The 22176-nt window shown below is 36.6% G+C and overlaps 1 protein-coding gene across 1 annotated transcript in view; it reads right to left on the bottom strand.

The window, feature by feature from the left end:
• The window catches only part of fbxw8 (F-box and WD repeat domain containing 8), a 167073-nt gene that overhangs the window by 70931 nt on the left and 73966 nt on the right, over window positions 1-22176 (bottom strand). Inside the window, exon 6 of the mRNA XM_043715860.1 lies at window positions 2264-2460. Within this exon, the coding sequence (XP_043571795.1) occupies window positions 2264-2460 (197 nt within the window). The remainder of the gene's footprint in view (window positions 1-2263; window positions 2461-22176) is intronic.

Raw genomic sequence — 22176 nt, 5'->3', positions numbered from 1 at the left:
ACTCAGTGAGTCGTAAGTTCATGGAATGCCCTGGCAGTAGCAGTGGTGGACTCTCCCTCTTTATGGGCATTTAAGCGGGCATTGGATAGGTATATGGAGGATAGTGGGTTAGTATAGGTTAGGTGGGCTTGGATCGGCGCAACATCGAGGGCCAAAGAGCCTGTACTGCGCTGTATTCTTCTATGTTCTATGTTCTATGTTAACCATTTCTGATACATAATCACATAATGTAGAAAGTGTAACTTCCTGGCCACCTGTTGAGATATTTTGCTTCTCATATCTATTAATAGTGAAAAACATTTCTTTCAGTTCCTACATACATACAACTAACTTTAAACAAAGTATAGGTAACCTCATCAAAAAAAAACTGCCTTCCTGCTTCAGTGATGTAGTATGCCTTAAGTTTATGTACGCACTAGATACTTCAATGATTACACGTTAGGGCTTTCTGCTATGCATTATATCTCCTCTCTCTTTCCTCAGAAGAATTGGTCTCCAGAAGAGTGATTGTGCCCTGCTTATTCACTGAATGTAATCCAGATCTACAAAGGCCACTTGACACCATCACTTTGTAGCCCTTTATCCTATTTTCTGCTGATGATCTATATTGGGTTGGAGCTGTTCTCCATTTCTGAGAAAGCCCAAGACCCAACATCAGCCCACACTTCACTGAAGTTTAATCTCCTTACCAATCACTGATTTTGAATTAGTAATGGGTTGAAAGGTTATGGAGAGTGGGCAGGAAAGTTGAGCTGAGGCCGAGATGAGATCAGCCACGATCGTATTAAATAGTGGAACAAGTTCGAGGGGCTGAATTGCCTACTGCTCCTACATCTTATATTCATTTAAGGGGAAGCTAGACAAACATACAAGAAAGGAGAGAAAAGAGCGATATAATGATAGATTTAGATGAATAAGGATAGCCCAAGGTTCAAATGGAGCATAAATACAGGCAGGACACAAAATAACACCCCATCTTGCCAGAGAGCTCTTCCTGAGTCTGAGTTTTTCTCAAGGGCTTTTTTGTTCTTTCGAGTGACTTCTTTTTCCTTCTTCTTCCAAGTTGAATTTGTAGGGCATAATTTCTGTTACGATTACTATTCTCTTCAGCTCATAATTCATCCACACTTTGCGGCATCCTTAAATTTTGAAGTTATGCCCTATGCATCCAAGTCACGGTTATTAATATAAATATGGATACATAGTAGTCCTAATATTGACCCGAGGACCTTCCTGCAGCCCGTAAACAATAATTAAACATTACTTCCCAACCACATTTTCAATTGGCATCAATCTCCTCTCTCTATCATCTGCTGTCCACTAATCCAGCACTTCTTCAATAATGCTGCTAGCCATGCGAGCAATACTACTTGCACAAGTGCAAACATAATTTCCAAGCCATATTTCAGATTCTAGCATGTGTAAAAGTCTCGCTTGAAAAAAAAACAATAACTTGGCATGTACAAACTCTCTCGCAACAAAAGATACCTGAGCAGCAGAAAAAGAAACAGAAGCTCAATACCTCCAGTTTCTTAACAGATTAAATATTGACTTAAAATCCTTAAGTGAATCTATATCTTTGCTTTAGTGGCAGACAACTACATTAACTTGGATATAGCAAAAATATAGCAAAAGTAGTTGATGCTTTGTCAATTAAATGGTTGAAAAACACAAAACTAGCCTTTTTTTCCAGCAACTGACTAGAGGATAAGTTAAAATGATTGCAATAATTCCAATATTACTGGAAGAATTATTTGTTGTCCAGAGAGGTAAATCTTTATTAATAATTTGGAGTTTTGTGTGATTATATCTGAAGTTTTAGGGAGATATTTTACATGGTTACCCTTCTTGAAAATTCACAGTTAAATGGTTCCCTATTGAAAGGATGGGAATGAATTGGCCTTGAAAGAGCAATTTGTACATGGTCTGTGATTGGTTAAATTGGTCTTTGTTCATAATAGTGGTTAATGCACACACAAAGTAAATTGAAGTTAATTGAATATTTTTGAACATAATTCTTTGAATATAATTACTGTGCTTTATTAGTATTGATCTATTTTCCAAAATATGTTTCATTGGTTAATCATAGTTCTTGCTTTGGATTCTTCAACCCACGAAAGATGTTAAGGCATCCAAGGGATAACTGTGAGAGTCAAACTTTGTGGATCTATGATAATGAATTAGCTCAGAATGCATTAAATGCAGTGACTGGTAAATGAAATACAAAGAGAAATGCAAAAATACAATGGAAACACAAACCCACCAGTTTTTGGAGTTCGAACTGCTGTGTTTTCCTCCAATATCCTTTCTCATCACAGGATTCCAATCTTACTTGATAACCTGAGCAAGTTGCAATTACAGCACTGTCTGATGCCGTTGCTATAGCCTGTACCTCCTGGCTATGCTGATAATGATGGACTGGTTCCCGTGCAAGAACTGTGCTCCACACATCAACAGCACCTTCAAAAAAACAAAAAGAATGGAATCAGTGCAATGATTACACATCACAAGGTCAGAAAGTATATGCAAACAGTATGACTTCCAAAAATATTCATCTACATTTTCATTTAAAGATCTTTAACTTTGTAGATTCAATCACCCAATAACTGTTATGCATTGAGAAAATGCAGACCATTTCTCATATTAATTGGAAAACTTCATGATTAAACTTAATGCTGCAGTTCCTCAGTCCCCATTATTCTTGGGCATTATATTTAAAATTCAATGGATGAAGAAATCCTGATATGAGATTCAATAACTTTCCAGTTCTTTTTTTCAAGGGACGGTAGATGGAATCTAAGTCGATGTGTTTATTGATGGAGCTCCAATTAGAATGCCATGCCTCTCAGAATTCTCATGCGCGTCTTTGTTTCGCCTGTCCCAGGATGTGTGTATTGTCCTCCTTTGTCTGTATGTATGGAAACTAGTGACAAACTAGAGGATCATGTCTTTTGGTGACTAGTTGGTGTTCATGTATCCTGGTTGCAAATTTCCTGCTTGTTTGTCAGATGTAGTGCATGGTATCTTGTAAATGACATTAGTTTTGCTGGCAGTAACGGTAGCCCACAAACCTACCAACACACGTAAACAGTGACTAATGAACCTAAAGGATTTATTAGATACTGCCAGCAAAACTAACGTCATTTACAAGAAATCATGCAAGAACTGTAAAAAAACACTACATTGACAAACAAGCAGGAAACTTGCCACCAGGATACATGAAAACCAAGTAGCCACCAAAAGACATGACCCACTATCACTAGTTTCCATACATACAGACAAAGACGGACACCACTTTGACTGGGACAACACACACACCCTAGGATAGGTGAAACAAAGGTGTGAACGAGAATTCTTAGAGGCATGGCATTGTAACCAGAACTCCATCAATAAATACATTGACTTAGATTGCCATCTACCTTCCCTTGAAAAAAAACAGAAATGACATCACCCACCTTCAGAAACCAAAACCTATAAATAGAGAGGTGGGACATACCACCAGCACTTCACCAGAGACACTGATGATGTTACCAAGTCATGGTGACAAAACATCTGAAAACAAACCTTCCAGCTCAGTAAGCTAACTTACATACTTATCATTAATTTCAGCTACAAATCTTCTCAAAAAATCACTAACTTAATAACAATGTATATTTTAGTATATAACTATACAATCCTTTCACCTATATATTGGCTGAATGTCTAAGAATATTTCACTTTTCACTCTTTTGACATACACTGCACAATAATCTGTTTAGGTTAGTACTTTGTGATTTTCTGTATTAATTTTATATAGTTTTGAGATTCTTAGCAACTTTTTAAACTGTACCTTTTGTTTTTGAAAAAGGTTAAGAAATTATTTCCAACCATTCAACCAGAGATTTAAAAAAAGTCCCTAACAAATAGCTCTAAGACAGTACTAATGGTCAATGATAAGTGTCTGATTTAATGAGAACTTCCACCAGTTAAGTGAAAATTGAGACAGTAAACTCAAGATTACCAATCATTGGGTCTGGATAGCATACACATCCTTTCCAAAACAAGTGGGTAAAGCACATGTCAAACTATGCTGTTATCTTAGCAAAACATCACAAAGTAACCATATAAACCATAATGAAGAGGATGGACCCACCGATAATTGGCAACTGAAGGAACCAGTCAGAAAATTGTAGGAGATAAAATTAATGTCCATTAATAGCCAAAATAAATAGACCACATGTCCCTTTAACTAACAAACAATGAGTCTTGCCCCAACTAGGCCTATCAGAACGTAATAATATAATTGATCATAAGGTGGGTTGAGGCTTGGAAAGCATTCATAAATAGCAGCATTCAGTGCCCATGGCATGCATCAAATGAAGTTATTCTGCTGTCCGAATGGAAGCAGAAAACACAAAAAAAAGTAGTCAATTGTGTACTCACTGCCCTGCTTTGAGAACTTACGTTTCCCGAATTACTGCTCTATCTCTGGTCGGCTTAGTTGTTAAAGTCACAAATGAATGAACAAATATTGGATTGGAGTTTAAATTGCACCCAGAATTTAACAGTAGACTAATTGGTGATGATGAGATGCCTGCAGGCAACAAAATGAGTGAGATCTGCTATTCAAGAGAACACTGTCCAAGTTAGAGTACAGAGTTTCGTGCTTGACAAGGTTATATAATTCACGTGATGGGCCCTCCTGAGGCTCTGGATCCTCCTGGTATTCGGGCTTAAAGTTACAATGCTGCTGCTTACTTCCTCAGACACAAAATAAAACTGCAGATGCTGGAATCCAAGGTAGACAAGCAGGAGGCTGGGAGAACACAGCAAGGCAGGCAGCATCCGGTGGTGGAGAAGGTGGTGGACAAGTTCTAGCCTTCCCAGTTCTCTCACTATCCCAGTTTTGATACTAAACCCTCTTGATTCCACTTAGTGTGAGCAAACTAATTAACAAACTATCTCCGTACTTTGACAAATTACGGATGATAGGCAGAATGAGGTGATAATTTTACTGGGGCAAGGATATTTGATTCAAGTATATTTTAGAACAGCTCACCAGGACTTGGATTTTTCAGGCTGCAGCAGATCAGAGTGTTGAGTACACAATCCAAAAGAGTGTAGGAGGCAGGTGTTTTGGTTCATGCGGCACTGGTACAGGGTTTGGGTAGAAATTCGAAGATTATTGCTGTTTTAAGGTTGTGATTATTAATTCTGACCTAGCTTCTCTCAGTCCCTTAGCAAAACATTCTCTTAATTCCCAGGTCAGTTCTTCAGTGGACCATGACAACTGAATCCTGTCTCTCCTGCTTCAAGTTCTTCTCCAGCCTCAAAGAGAGTCTTTATTCAGGGGTCCGTGATGGTAACACAACCTGTGAAATGCTCAGTCATGGCGGAAAAGAAGAGTATCTAATCCCCTGACGATATTACACACCATGACCACATTCCTTTTCAATTTCTCCATTTGGAAGGTTTTTCTGTACCATAGTGCCAAGGTCACTTTGCCTATCTCTCCTACAGACTTTTCTCTCATCCACACAATGAACAAGGGCATGATTACAACTCAATAAGCTCAAAGGCCGACGTTCCTTCAGCATGCATCCAGTCTAAGTTCTGAAACAGGTCTCCTACACTCTTTTTGGACCTTGGACTCAAAATGTTAACTTTGTTATCTCCAAAGATGCTGACATAGCTGTTGAGTTTCTCTGGCAATTTCTGTTTGTGTTTGTAACCTTAATTGCCTGACTCGCAATCATACCTTGCCAATCCTGGCTGCTGGACCTGTACAACTTGTTAACTTCAGGAGTGTGGCTGGCTCCTGAGTCAAAAAAGTGTCCAAGTAACATTTTCACTTTTTGATTCCCTACAATATCTACACCTCAGATTCTACCTCAACAACTTTGAACTGCAGAAACACTGTAATTAATTCCACGGATCAGGCTGCTGTCTAGCCCCTGCAGTCGCCGCCTATTCATGTATCTTTCTAAATACCTCTTAAACATTGCTGTTCTATCTGTTTCCATCACTTCTCATGGCAGTATGTTCCAGGCACCTACCACCCTCTGTGTAAAAAAGAAATTGCCTCATGTATCTCCATTATACTTTCCCCCTCATACCCTAAACCTATGCACCTAGTATTTTACACTTCCACCCTGGGGGAAAAAAAAAGTCTAAACTATCTGTCCTACCCATGCCTCTTATAATTTTATATACTTCTTTCAGGTCTCACCTCAGCTTCTGACTTTCTAGCAAAATCAAACCAAGTTTACCCAAACTCTCCTAATAGCTAAATCTTGCCAATGTAGGCAACATCCTGGTAAAGGAGTAAATTACTGCAGACGTGGAATCTATACTGAAAACAAGAAGTGCCAGAGATCAGTGACTCAAGCAGCATCCATGGAGAGACAGCAAGCTGACATCGAGTCTAGATGACTCTTCATCAGAGAAGGTGTCATCTAGATTGGAAACGTTGGCTTGCTCTCTCTCCATGGATGCTGCCTGACACACGGTGATTTCCAGCATTTCTTGTTTCCAGTAACATTATGGTAAACCTCTTTTGTACCCTCGCGATAGCCTCCTATAGTGTGGTGACTAAAACTGCAAACTATATTTTGCCCTTGGTTTGTCTGGTATCAATTGTTGTTCTCTATTCCGATTTCTTTTCAGTCCTTCATACTCAGGAAAATGTAGTCAGATCAAGGTGGACCAAAGTAAAGTAGTGAGAACAAAGAACAATGCACAGTTAACATGATGTGCAGATCAGTAAGGAGGAGAAAGTGAGGACTGCAGATGCTGGAGCTCAGAGTTGAGAGTGTAGTGCTGGAAAAGCACAGCAGGTCAGGCAGCATCTGAGAAGCAGGAAAATCGATGTTTCAGGTATAAGCCCTTCATGAGAAATAAGGCTTGTGGGTTGGGGCTGAGAGATAAATGTGAGGGGTTCAGGGGCAGGTAGCTGGGAAAGCGATAGGTGGATGAAGATGAGAGATAATGAGATATTTCGGTGGGGGGGGGGGAGAGTGTTGATGGACAGGTCTGGAGGGTGGTGCTGAGTCGGAGGCTTGGGACTGGGATAATGTGGGGGGAGGGGAAATGAGGATGTTGTTGAAATCTTGTATGGATGCAGGGTCCCAAGACAAATTATAAGGCATTCCTCCTCCAGGCGTCAGGTGGTAACAGTTTACCAGTGGAGTAGGCCCAGGACTTGCATGTCCTTGATGAAAGGAGAGGAGTTGAAGTGTTGAGAATTATCACAAAGATAACTAACAGTGTTCTGCCATTAAAATACTTGCACTTATACAGCAGCTTTCACTACCACTGGATGTCTTAAAATTTTTTCTAGCCAATTACTTTTTTTAAAATTTAGTCATTCTTGTATACAGCAAGCCCCAACAGCAGCAACCTTGTAATAACTAGATAATTTGTTTTTGTGTTGTCAATTGAGGGATTAACGCTGGCCAGGACACAAGGGACAACTCTACTACTCTTCCTTGAAATATTGCCATGGGATGTTTCACAGACCTGGGATTTAACATTTCATCTAAAATATAGTGCCTTTAAATAAACAACACTCCTATACAGTTTTGCATTGAAAATTCAGGCTTGTTGTTCACACTTAAGTCCTGAATGAAGCTTTAATCCACAACCTTCTTGCTTGAAGGCGAGCAACTGAGCACAGAGTTGATATTAGTCTTTGCAACAATAACATCGCACCTGTAACTTCTACCTCATTTCAATGAAGTTTCTGCATTTGTACATGAATTACTCATAAAATTCTACCAGAAAGGCAAGACAAACTACGAATAGCGAAACACATTAAACAATCTGATCATTGTTAAAAGGGTAGTCAAGAGAGTAAAAATGAGAAGTGTGGATTCCCATTCCTTAAGATTGTGATTGCTGTTGGAAAGTTTAAGTATAGCAATTTTTAATTTTTTTACTGTCCAATATGTTTGTCAAACCTTTATTTAGAAGTGTGGAGTCTCATTCCTTAAAATTGTGATTGTTGTAAGAAGGCTTAAAGTATAGCAATTTTTAAACTCTTACTTTTTCTTTTTTCACCATTATGTTTTGTCCAATATTTATCTGCTTCATATTGTTTCTTTCTGTAGCAAATTTGATATTGAATTTACCAATTCTAACTCACCTTTATTCTACTTATTAATTAATCCTACCAGCTCATTTTATTAAGAAAGTGCACAGTTGATCCTATTGTTCATCAAGGTCCCAGATGTTTTCTCTAGATCCAACTACATTTTCACTCCACATCAACATTTATAAGTCACTGTTTCCTTTGTACAAAACACAAATGTTTCATTTTAATTGTTAATTTAATAGTTTAATAGAATGCGGAGTATTTCAGAATATACGAAGAAATCTTCTGAAACAGAAATGTTATTGTTAATTTAGCAGAAATTAGGAAACATTGCTCCTATTTGCTTCCGGACCATATGCAGTGGGGTGAAACACATGTTTTCAGAATGCATTATGCTGCTTCCAGAAACTCCATCTAAAACTAAATGAATGGAGAAACTCTACTGTACATTGTACTCCGTTCTTCTGTCATTTATCATTTTAGCAGTGTAAAAGTGTACTTCAGCAGCTTTGTAACCCCCTTATTTTACCTCACCACTCAGCCTTTTTCAAATTACAAGTCCAAATAAACTCAGAACTTTAACGTTAGTCTTTTAAATGTCCATCCAAAGGATATTCATGTGCATAGCAAGAAATAAATACTAAGTTAACACAAAGTAATTTTTAGAATTAGTTGAGTACATAACCACAATTTGTACGCTCTTACCCAAATTTCGTTTGCTAAAATACATGAACAGGAATCACAATCATCCCAAAAATGATGACGTGTGATTTATACGAAGTCAAGAAAAACTGGCTTTTTACTTAGAAACTGTTTGACTGAATTTAAAATGCCCATGTCATGCATTATCTGTTATGAGAGCTTTAGTTTTTGGAAAAGTTTGTTGTGATGTTTCATGTTGCTCTACAGTTTTAATTTCAAATTCAAAACTAATTCAAATTAGTCAGAGTGTTTAAAGGGATTTGCCACTTGAAAGATTGGCAATTACTTGTTTCAGCACAAAACATGATAATGATCCTCCAAAATAACTTTGGCCTGTGTTGAACAGTATTTGTTCAGCCAGGAAATCAGTTTTATCATTTCAGGAAGTATTTTCTATAATTCTGTACCACACACTGTCCCAATTTGATCCTCACAACTAATGCATCTGATGATGACATTTTGCTGATAGCCAGACATAATCAACTCTAGCCAAGTCTCAGCTTACAACTTACCAATCAATAATTAATGTCTGTTTTGTGCCTGACACAGTCATTGAAATAAATCACCTCACTCCCTCCTTTGCTTGCTGCAGAAGATCACTAAACTCAAAGACTTGGAATCATAACAAATTATATATCAGCGTGGCAGGGGCACATGAAATCCCGGTGTTTGCAAAAGAAAATTAAAGGAATGAATAGAGGAATTTTGACTGAAAATGTAATGGCTAATGACTAAAGCATTGCATCGTATTTGTATAAAAGGGTAAGCTGAAAAATATCCAAGTAACCTCAACATATGGTATGATGGAGCAATTAATACTCTTTCATTTATGGTCAAAATACTATTGCTGGCAGATAGACAATCTTCTGTCCTACTCCAAAATTCTTTTAAAATCCATCAAATTTGCTACACATCAAACATCCATCTTCATAGATGTATTTAAATCAGATCTTTGGATTGAAGACTTATTTTTAAATGTACAAAGCACTATGCTGAATTTCACCAAGGTTCACAGCAGAGTATAAATCTTAAAGAATAATTTATAAGCTTTCCTGGTAAGCTAGAATTAAAAGCAAGTTTGTAGTGTCTCAGTTTCTTTTTCATCTGGTAGTTATTGGCTCCTCAAACATAATTAACAATATTGCCTTTCCCTTTTATTGCTTGAACTCAGGTTTCTTTTATATGCTGTGAGACTTATTTCATGTTGTTTCAATGAGGGTTTCAACTGGCATTTCATTTCAGGATGAATGAATTTTTTGCCATTCCTGTTGATGGCAGGTGTGCCCTTTTACTTCATGAGAAACCTGCAAAGCAATTAGATTTCAAAGAACAAGCTCTCTGGTACAATCTTTCACCAAGTACAAAGTAACACAGGTTTAACATATTGCAGCTTCTGAGCATCAGTTATACAGCAATGGGCCACAATGCGCTCAAAGATAATAGTGTTACTGATGCAAACGTTACAATGTGCATGACCACCAGAAAATCCTAAATATTGAAATTTACTTTGCAATGACTGGAACTCAATAGTTCAAGTCCATTTTGAACAATCTAATAATCGTTAAAGCAACACCAATAAAACTTGCTCACACAGAAACAGAATAATTTAAATTCTTCAAGCTCATTCTTGCAAGCAGTAAATTGCTGTTAGTTCTCTTTTAAATGTTAACTTCTTTCTTATTTTTCCATTCTGCCCTTTTCTCTCTCTCAATCCTATTTTTATTTCGCTGTTGTCATTCTTCTCGGTATTTAAGAGTAAATGCGCTGTGATGCCCACTCTGCTGAAATCTGCTCCATGCTCTCACAACAAGAAACAATTGAGAAATAATTGGGAGCATATAATTATGATCCATGGCTTAAACAAAAGACCATTCTGCGTCAGTAAGCAGTATTTGCAAATATAACAATGTGAAATCAGAAGGCTAAACTCCTTGATTGGCAACTAATTTTGCCTATGCAAACTATAACCCAAGAAAAAATGAAATTTTCTAGATGCACAGATATTTAACCAGTTCATATTTTTTTAAAAATTGAATCTTTAGAAACAGAATAATGCAGATATTGTTGCATATCATCATTGAGAACACAACAAATACACACAAATATCACAGTAAACTGGAATATCTTAAAGAACTTGGGTGACTAACATTGGGACTGGGGGCCAAGGCCATATTTACAGGCTGCAGATTCGAAGTGGAGTCTTTCCACAGGCAATGGCTTTATTAAGGATCTCAGGTGAGTTACCAATTCTGCCAATCTAAATGGCATGCAGCTCTGGAACACCAACAATTCCATTAGGACTGCTAGGTACTGTTGAGGCAGTTTGAATACTGCAATGCTGCCTCAAGGAGGAAGCATCCTTGCAATTACAGGTCAACATTTTAGGGCTGGTAAGTCCCATCAAAGTTCAGGTGAAACCTGCCGTACCTGGTTCAAGGAGGGCATCTCCATTGCAATGGCAGCCTCCACATGTGGCAGGAGGCTGCTCAACTGGAATACAACTGTAAAATCCAATATTACAAAATGTAGTCCCAGAGGAGTCTAAACATTACTGAGCACAGGAATGGAATACTCCTTGATATACAGTAATGTCTATTTTATTACCTAATTTATTTCGCAATTTAACATTTAACGTCACCTTTGTTATATATTTAGCACAATCAAATTTGGGTGCATTCCATGGTCAAGTACCAATATTAAAAGCTGTCTCAACCACTGACCAGCAAATGACCTCTCAGAAATATTCAGCTGTAAAACGAAGTACAACAACATCAGGTATAATTAACAATCCAGTGTTTAAGTGTGTACAAGGTCTCAAACACTCTAAGCTTGATAATTACTATGTAGCTTGTTTTAAAAATAAATCTTGACATTTGTAATGGACTTTTCATTCTAATATTTCTTATTATTTTGCCTTTTTATTCCTGCAGGTTTTTTACTTGGAACTATGACTGAAAAAGTAGACACATAACTATCAGCACCCGTTGCAAAGTAAACAATAACCATCTTTGTACTACTAGTCCTCAAATTCTGAAGCTTTCTAACTTACTCCATTCGTAGACCATTGTTCTCACTCCTTTCTTGAAAAATATACAAATGCTAAAAGTAATTACATTTAAGAAATTATGGATTTTGCTTCCAACATAATACCTAATCGTTATTCTACAATTTAAATACCATCTTTTGGTGATGTCTTTACATTTTTGCATACTAGTTGTATAAGGTATGTGCTTTACATAATTTTTTCATATAACTTTTCAGATTTTTTGAATTTTCAATTAATATCATAAAATTTAATGATTAACTTTTGAGTGTTTCTGTAGCCATTGTGATTTCTTTTTAAGTACAGTATTAGAATTCCTGGAGTATTATTGGGATTTGTTTTCATCAGACATTTATGCGTGAACAAAGCAAACAGTACAGTGCATTGCACTTTCACATAGAAGATTCTGGAATTTTATTTTGGCCTTAGGGGAAACACCCATAACTTGGAGAAAAGTGTTTTAAATCCAGTTTAGGGCAAATGTTCTGGTTGAAGTTGGACGTATAAGACAATTGCTCCTAGAAGAGGGAGGTAGCTTATTACCATTAGTAAAGAGATTACCTCAATGTCAGGAGTTAAGTTTAAAAGTTCCAGAGCAGAGTGTTTGGTTAAGGTCCGTAGAGGGGGTTTTTGCATATAGAAAATCCAAGCTCAGTTGTGTGCAGGCTCTAGGATGCAGCTGTCTGATTCTCAATGTGGGGAATTGAAGCCACAGTTAAATGAAATGCTGTGGGTGTGAAAGAGAAATAAGTTCTCTCTTGTGTGAGTCCTCTAAAGGACTGCTATTAGAGATTAGTGGATTTGTATTTCGCCACCTGTTTTGAAATGTTTTAATTTTTGTAAATATATTAATTAAATTATATGTAAATAGTTTGGGTTTATTATATTTTATCTTAATTTCTTTGAGTAATAAACTTCAGTTTTATTGTTAAAATAAATCTGCAGCACTGCCTGTTTATGTTTCAGTGAAAGATTACCTCATTAAAACAAAAAAAAATTATCAAGCCAGATTGCAGTCTGGGATCTGACGTAATAACACCAGTTGGGATCATACCACTATTCACTCTCTGATCAGTGAAAATACTTTTCCTGATTTATGTTATTGAAAGCTCTCAATCGCATACTGCATTAGTTTGCAAGGGGACCATGATTAACATTAGAAATTATGGCCCACGTCCTGGATTATCCATAAACAACATTGTGGTTAGCTACAAACCAACAGCACAAGTTAGAAGTGCAATACCCTTAAAATAAATTAATTATTCAACTTATTGAAAAACAGCAAGCAACCAACACAATTAAAATGTATGCGTTGTAACCAATCTTCTACGGCTAACTGAAATTTCCCAAGTGAATGGTAGATCAGCACGGCAGCTAAATCATGGCTAATGCACAGAAAAAGCCTCCTGGTGTTGACCAGCAATCTAGTATCATTTTAAACTAATGTCCAACTGCCCTACAGCCAATACAGGGAGATAGAAAAGTGGTTAGGTAACTGTGGCAATCTTTGGTTTTGAAGAATAATGAAATCTGCTCAGAGGACACCTTTAACTTAAGATACCCTTGTCTCCTACTACACTGCAGCATAAACATCTGCTCTCCTACCAGCCATCAGCATTTGTAGACAACCTTAATTAGATAGCAAGCATGCTCTGTGGCCACTGATTGGCCACGTCCTTCAAAATTGTGTTGCGTTTCAGCTGAAGGGGTTCTAAGCACATTCCCCCAAGCAGCCACTGGGAACCTCCGCTCAAGTAAATCAGCGTGCTGATGCATTGCTACTAGACACTGCTGTGCATGGACATTGGTGATCCGCATGGCAGGAGTAAAAATCAGAGGGAACATTGCCAACCCCAAAGTGAAAATTCAGTTCTGTGAAGATCAGCTATTATCCATCTAAGCTAACTGAGATAAAGGTTATCCGCTTCTTCCCTTTTAACAGATGGGCTTGCATCGGGAGCTTTCCAGGTCTCTAGCACAAATTCCACATTAAAGGATATTTTAACAACAGTGATCACAGTGTCTGCTTTTCTTCTGATTTCCCTCAGTATACTAAAATGCTGTTGGAAACATTATCTTTTCTTACTTTAGTACCATCATTTCTTACTTTGTCATCTAATAGAATCCTGTTAATTTACTGCATCTCCTCCTCAGATCCTTTTTTTTCATGAACACAATGCTGTGGCTGTATTTCTTCCATAAAAGCTTCCTGAATAATTAAGAGTTTTGCCTCAAAGCTGTCACTGGGGTAATGTACTGAAAATCAAGCCCCATTATTCTTGGAGAGGTCACAAATGTGAAAATTTAATAAAACCAGTAAATTGTCCAATAATATCTATCTAATTCAAGTTAAAAGAATATGCATACCAGGGTTTTTCAATTGACAAGAAAACAACTATTTTTTAACATCAAACTTTTTTTAAACAATGGTAGAAGATCGACAAATTGAATTGCCAATCTTGCTGCACATCACTGGGGTAGCGCACTGTAAAATGAAGCCTGGTTACTCCCAGAGTTGTCACAAAAATTAAAGATTTAATAAAGCATACAGAATTTCTTAATTTACCTGGCTTTTAGACCCAGATTGACAAAAAACATGGATCAGGTTTCTATACTTGGCAATAAATATATTTATTAGAAATAAATAGGTTCTAGCTGTAAATAAAAAAAAAATTGGTCAACTTTTAACCCTACTTGTTAAAATTCCTGTCCACTTATAACCTCTCCCCTCACTTCCACACATTCTCAATCATACAGACCCAATACAAACATCAATATGTTGATATTGTAGATGCAATGTCTTGATCTTCCTTCACCAGATACTTTCACTTGTTTGCAAGAAGCAAAGGGTGACTGGTTCACATTCATAAAAGCCTCTTTTTTTATTAAAAACCATTGCTTACAGAAAGTGATGAAGAGAGATAAATGGCTATCTTCAGGCTTGAAATGCTTTTTACAGCTGAACAAAAACCTAACTCCTCCTCTTTGGTCATGCGGCAGCTTTTGACCTAAACATTCATTTACCAACATGTTCAGCTATCTGAGAACCAATCACAGTTGTTGGCAGGCTGAGGCCTTTGCCATCGATAACTGGTCACCATTTCACAGATTAATCAGCTATTTGTTGTCAGCTGAACCTCCATTCGTACACAAACCCCTGGCTACAGCCCATCTTTCACTCGGTTTTCCTCAATGCTTTAACCAACAGTCAACTAAATAGTCTAAGCGTGTGGTGCTGGAAAAACACAGGCAGCATCCACAGAGCAGGAGAATTGACATTTCGAGCATAAGCCTTTCAAAAGGAATCTTTACGCTCGAAATGTCGATTCTAGGGTTCCTTAATGCTGCCTGACTGGCTGTGCTTTTCCGGCACAACATTCTTCAAATTTGATCTCCAGCATCTGTAGCCCTCACTTTCTCCTAGCCATCTAAATAGCACTTATGATGAGTGTCAGGTAACTTGTTTTTAAACAAAGTGCACCAATCCTTCAATAACATTTTGTGGAAACAGTGATTCTTAGTTTTTCACTCACTGGTGCCTCTAAAGGGCCTCAACTGAGTACTTGCAGATAGAACAAATTATAGAGAAAGGTAATGGACAGTGGCCAGATAGTTATATTTTCCTTCTACTTCTCCACACAGAAGGGGAAAAGAGAGATGGATGTTCTCTCTTCACAAGCTGAAAATTTCTATTATATTGTCCATACCCAAGGCTGTGACTACCTGTGCAAGAACTAACTAAGTTGCTGTTACTATTCAGAACCTTCCTGAGCATAAATCCAGCCCAATTGAAAAACCAATCAAAAGACTGTCTCTGGACAAAATGCTCTAAACACATACAAGCAGTGCCATTTTGTCTGGAATGGTCGCTCACTGCTTGAATCTGACAATATTATGGAAAACACTACGTTCCAATCATTTGTTTTTAGAACTACAAACATTTTCTTTACAGTTTTATTGGTTTAAAGCAATATATTTTCCCATTTTAAGCGACTAATCCAAAAAAATTGGACTTCACAACTACGTGACCCATAAGACTATTCCAGGTATTAATCACTCTTCACGCAAGTAAGTGCTTACTTACATCAGTCCTAAATTCGTTGTCCTGCAGATGCAATTAAATAGTGCTCAGGAAAAACACTGCTTCAATAATAGTTTGTGTTATTTTGACAATTTTTTCTTAATCAATTAATGATTGGATTGGTAATTTAACAGATGGATAATTACTTAAGCAAATTATGGTTGCTTTTAATCCAATTGATGTGTGATGTCTTAAACTTGTGAGAACTCTGAGATAAAACTTGAGTGTCATGCTGTCAAAAGGTTTGACCTTATGGATTTGCACCAGCTTCTAGACTTTTCATTATGTATACACTATTTAATAAAGATGAAATATTGTGGAGGTTAGAAAACATATATTAGAGACCAATACCAGAATAACTGGCTAAAATAAAAATACAAAACTAGAAAATCATTATCTAATTTTTGGGTGTTTAAAATACAACTGAATGAATTCACTTCTGTTAAACAGACTGCAAAGATTAAATAAATAATTATTTTCACGAGGCATGACAAGAGCTGACATCTGGCGTAGACAGAAAAATGCAGGTTAATTAAGATACAGTACTTTCAAGATCTCTTCCAACTAATGATATCCCCTAAAATGCATCTCCCTAGTTAATTGATTACAATCAGCATTTTGGAATACTTTATAGAAGATACGTTTCTTCAATCACTGCATATACAGCTCAGGGCTGTAAACAAAATTACCCTTCAGAGGACTGTAGAACCTACTAATATTATTACTTACAGGATCCTCCAACAAACCTTGACTTAATGAAGAATGATAATTGTCATTTACATTAATTATTTAAACTAGAAATTAAGTTTCCACTTTTGTCTATTATAAAGTATTATTATAGAATGTTAGTATGACTATGTATTATCTTTGTGTTTAGTAGCTATTCATTTCAAATTTACAACTTTGTTAACAGAAAAGTAAGAGCAAAATACAAACATGACAACCATCGCCTAGCCAAAAACAAAGGTAAGCTGTTATCAGGATCATCATAACAATCATGACATTAGTCATTGGTGGCAATTTTATAGTTCTTGAAAACTTTGTTTCCTTTTCTGTACAACATATTACCCTATAAATGTCCTCTAGTTATCATTAACTGAGGTATAAAAAGGTAGCCTTAAAGCCTTGGTAAAACTTTATTTGTGCCACTCTGACAATTTTAAAAAGGTGATTATTTTTAAACTTATCCTGAGTTCCTGATGAAAACCTCTGTACTATCAAGCAATATTATTTTGTAACCATTCCTCATAAGACCAACGTAAAATTTCAGGTATTAGTTTAGTAAACCTTCTCCAAACTGCTTCCAGTGCATTTATACGTCCATTCTTAAATAAAGAGACCAATACTGTACAGTACTCCATGTGTCGTTTCACCAATGCTCTGCATAATGGAAGCTTAACATTCCTACTTTTGCATTCAACTCCCCTCTCAATAAACTAAAAATGTTCTATTAGTTTTCCTAACTACTAGCTGTATCCTGCATACTGCGATGTAAATTGCTTGATTGATCTTTACTTTAAGAGCATATATTCTGGATTTTGAACTCGTGGCATATCAGTTTTCTGAGTACATGAAGAGCTTTAATGATTAGCTGTAAGAATTTCAGTAGCCATGAAGATTTCTTTTTAAAAATTGTATGAGAGGTATAGTTCTTAGAGGCTAATAGGGTTTTGCTTACATTAGGAGAGTTTTACATGGAGAGAGTAAACAGTGTAGTGCATTAGGCTTCAGTTAGAATATACTGAACATTGTGTTTTTTCTTGCTTAAAAGAAACAACCACAGCTTGGAAAAATAAGTTTCAGTTTGACAAATCCAGTTTCAGCCAGGATTTCTACTAAGAGTTGGTCTTCGTGAAAAAAGATGCTTTAGAATAATTAAAATATAGGTTACCCTCGTGTAAGCAGATTAGTTTGAAAGCTCCAGACCCTAAATGTTAGGTTAAAAGCTTGAAGAGGTTAGTTAAAACTGAGAAATCCAAGCTTAGTTGTAGGAAGGGGCAGTAGCACTGCATTGGTAATGTTGCTGAACTAGTAGTTCAGAACCCAGGCAAATTTTCTCAAGGCATGGGTTTGAATCCCACAATGCCATTTGAATTCAATGAAAAGTCTGAAAGATAAACCTATAAACTTAGGCAAATGTCAACCATTGGTGTATTTCATAAAAACCCATCTGGTTTACTAATGTCCTTTGGGGAAACAAAATCTGCCATCCTTGCCTGATCTACATGTGATACCAGACCCACAGCGATGTAGTTGTCTTTAAGCTGCTGTTTGTTCAATCTGGGGTGAGGGCAATGAATGCTGGCCTAGCCAGTGATGCCCACATCCCATGATGAATAAAAAACACAGGAAGACTCATTGAAGTGACAATCATGATTCTCAAGGTCGGGGAATTGAAGGCACAGCTAAGTCATTTGAGAGAGAAGTGAATTATTTCTAGTGTTCAAGTCCAGTAAAGGTGCTGCTAGAATTAATATGTTGCAAAATTTTGAAAGTTGTGTTTTGTAAATAGTTTAGTTTATTAATTTTATCTTCATTTCTCTTTTGTAATAAACCTCTGTTTTACTGTTAAAATCAAATCAGTAACATTACATGATTATGTTTCTAAAAATAATTACCTTTTTAAAATGAAAAGTAAAATGTGACCTATCAGTCTCTCCAGTAACAAATTTAGCTTGGATCATAATAATACTAACTATATGTGATCCAAACAGTAGGAAACGAAGATAGATAGATGTTCACAAGTTACTGCAGTGTGATCTTTCTGCATCTCAGAGTATTGCAATCTCTCACTATTTAAATAAAATACTTCTTTCTTATTTTCCTGCTAAAATGGATAATTTCATATTTTCAGATACAATACTCCATTCGTCAGATGTCTGCTCACTCACTTAATCTAACAATAACACTTGTAGTTCCCCATGTCCTCTTCACAATTTACTTACCCATGTAGCTTTGTGACATCAGCAAATTCAGCAACCATACCTTTGGTTGCTTCATCCAAATCATTGATATTAATTTTAAAATGTTGAGGCCCCAGCACTGACCTCTGTGGCATACCACACATCATATGCTAACCAGAAATTACTCATTTATCTCAACTCTGTTTCCTGTCAGCTAGACAATTCCTTCAATATGTTACCTGTTATTTGTGACATTAATCTTTGATATGTCTCCTTATCAGATGATTTCTGGAAATCATAGATTTCCCTTTCACAAAATCATTTTCACTCTGCCTTAACCTTTTCTTCGTGTCCTGCTATAACATTGTTTTAATAATAGCTTCCAACATCTTCGCTATGATATATAAATAAATTAACCTGTACTTTTCAGATTTCAGTTGCCTCCAAATTTTGACTAAAGAAGTTACATTTGGGATTTTCTAATCTAAGGGAAGTTTCTCCAAATGTAGGAGATATTGTAAAATTAATGTAACTGCATCAACCATCTCAAAAATCATTTCTTTTATGACCCTAGGATGACATTCATCAGCTCAAATGGTTTGCTCAATAGTACATTCCTTGTGACTGTAATTTTGTGTTCCTCTTACCATTTTCATAATTCCCTGGACTTCCTTTCTATAGGATCAACACTCACTTTGTTAACATAATTTCCGAAAACTTTCTAAGAACTTTCCATCTAGTATACTTTGTCCACCTGATTATTCTGGCCTATATGGAGAATTATATCACATGATTATCACAGTATCCTTCTGGTAACCTCCATTATTTATGCCTTAATAATCCTTAGTCACTGATACATGGTTGGCATACCATCCCCATAAGTGGGTTATTGCTTTTATTATTTCTAGCTAAATTGCTTCCACATCCTCATATCCTTCACTTAGATCATCCTTTCTATTGTATTCCAACATTGATTAACAGAGCCACACTTCCACCTTTTCCTTACCTTCATAAATGTTGTATACCCTTCAATATTCAGGTCGCAAATTGTTTTGCTGTAGTCATCTCTCCGTGATGACTATCAGATCGAACTTAATTAGTTCTATTTACGTTCTCAGTTTACATACTTTGTTTTGAATATTATGTGCATTCAGAGACTCAGTCTTTAATTTTGACCTTTTAATTAGTCTTGTAACGTTTAGCTATTGATTTACTCTTTAATTTGTATTCTCCATTCTTTCCTGTTAATATCTATTTATCATTTCCATATCTTTTTCTCTTCCCTTTTCTCCTCTATGATTTACCACATCTTAGCAAAATTGATCCACTCCCCATTATTTAATTTCAAATCCTCTCTACTTTTCCATTTGTGCAGCTTAAATAAATTCTGGCCCCAGCAGGGTTGAGGCATAGACCTTCCCAACAGTACAGTGCATTTTACCTAATTCTAGCATCATTGTCCTGCAAACTGGAACTCAGTTCAAAACTGCACCTTTGATCCTGCATTCATTTTTCTAATCTCATTTGCCTAATACCAGTTCAAATGTGGCTTAGGTAACAATCCAGATACTATTACCTTTGAGCTTCTACATCTCAATTTGGTACGTAGCTCCTCTTACTGACAATGCAGAGTCCCTTTCCCTGTTCTGTCATTTGCACTTACATGAACCACGTTAACTAGATTGTCACCTTCCTGCTGCAAATTCCTTTCCAATACTGAGAAAATGTCCTAAATCACAACACTAGGCAGGCAACACAACCTTCTGGACTCTCGCTCTTTGTTACAGAAAACAGTGTCAATCACCCTCACTATATTGTCCCATACAACAATTGCATTCCTCTATCCGCTACTGATTTGAATGGCTTCCTCCACCACAGTGACACGGTCAGTTCGTTCGTCCACTCTGCAGTTCCATTCTCATCAAGCTGAAAGAATGTAAAATTTATTGGATAACTGCAAAGGCTCGGGCGCCTGCACTCCTGCCCTTTGGGTCCCCTTACCATCTTAGCTGCAGCCACACTCCACTGTTATTCATTAAATTAGATGAACCTATCCTGAGAATTACAACCACTTCTTGGTCCAAAATATCTTAACTTTCCTCCTCCCTGATGTGTCACAGTTTATAGTTTGCCCTCCAGTTCAATGATCCTCAGTCAAAGCTGCTTTAAGTGCAAACACTTCCTGCAGACATGTTTGCCCTGGATCACACTGGCAATCAGCAGCTCCTACTTGCTGCAGTTATGCACAATATTCTTAATGTGTTCTGAGTAACTACTTAATCGTTTTGTTCAATCGCGTATTTTCTTTTTATATTTTTTATGAACCTTTCCACCACTCCTTATACTATTTTAAAACTCTAGAATAGAATATACCTAAATCACTTTCTGGATACTCAAAAACAGCAGAATTCTTCCCCCATGGTAAGACAAAAACAAGTTCCTGCATAGTGAATAAACAGGAAACACCTTGCTCTCTTCTTCGCCTAACTTCTTTACCTCATTCACCCCCTAGCACTCTCTTCAAAATTGCAGTCAGCGCTGTCTCATGGAGATGCCTTTATTTAGACACTTTCACCTAGCTCAATCCCTTGTATAGCAAAAAGATGTTCAAGCTGGTTTCCTTAATCAACTGACTTCAGCTGCTTTCAAGTACAAAACTTGTATATCCCCTGCTTAAGCCTGAACAAAATTTAGAATTTCAACAAGTTGCAGTGAAATGCAGACAAAATTAAGTTTCTCGAAAGCAATTGGAATTTCCCTTGCTGACTCAATCCTCAGCACTCTGCTCAAAGGCACAGTGGTCAGACGAATAGTGAGCTGGGAGAAGTAAATATCATAAAGCCAAGACTAATCCTGAAAAATTGAGGAAATGAAGGAAACTATTAGAATTTCAGTTTTTTTAATGTTGAAAATAGAGACATACCTCAACTGCAATGAGTAGTTTGTGTGTGGTGGACCTTTAAAATCCTCCAAATAATGGAGATTTTAAATTACTGAGAATGAACTGAATGAAATAAGCCATGCTTATTTTTAATTGTAAAGATATATTGACTTCTTATATTTAAAAAAATAATGCTTGTGCTATGATACAGGACATTTGTAGAATTTTTATAACATTGGATGGGTGTGCACAAAGCAAAAAGATTGAGAACCATTGGTCTACACTGAAGAGGCAGGATTTCCTATTTTAGACTGATTTGATTTGGTGAATGAACTAATAAACCTTGTTCAGCAAAGGCAGAGCAATGGTTATAAATGTTATTCCATCATTATTCTGCAAGCATACCTATTTACTACATTTCAAGATTCAATACTCTGTATAGTTACAATGAAATAAAACATTAAATTATTGACTAAATTTAAAAACTGCAACTCA

The sequence above is a fragment of the Chiloscyllium plagiosum genome, chromosome 25 (genome assembly GCF_004010195.1).
Source record: "Chiloscyllium plagiosum isolate BGI_BamShark_2017 chromosome 25, ASM401019v2, whole genome shotgun sequence".
Lineage (NCBI taxonomy): Eukaryota > Metazoa > Chordata > Chondrichthyes > Orectolobiformes > Hemiscylliidae > Chiloscyllium > Chiloscyllium plagiosum.
The sequence above is the reverse complement of the archived record's forward strand: the minus strand, read 5'-3'. Positions and strand labels throughout refer to the sequence as shown.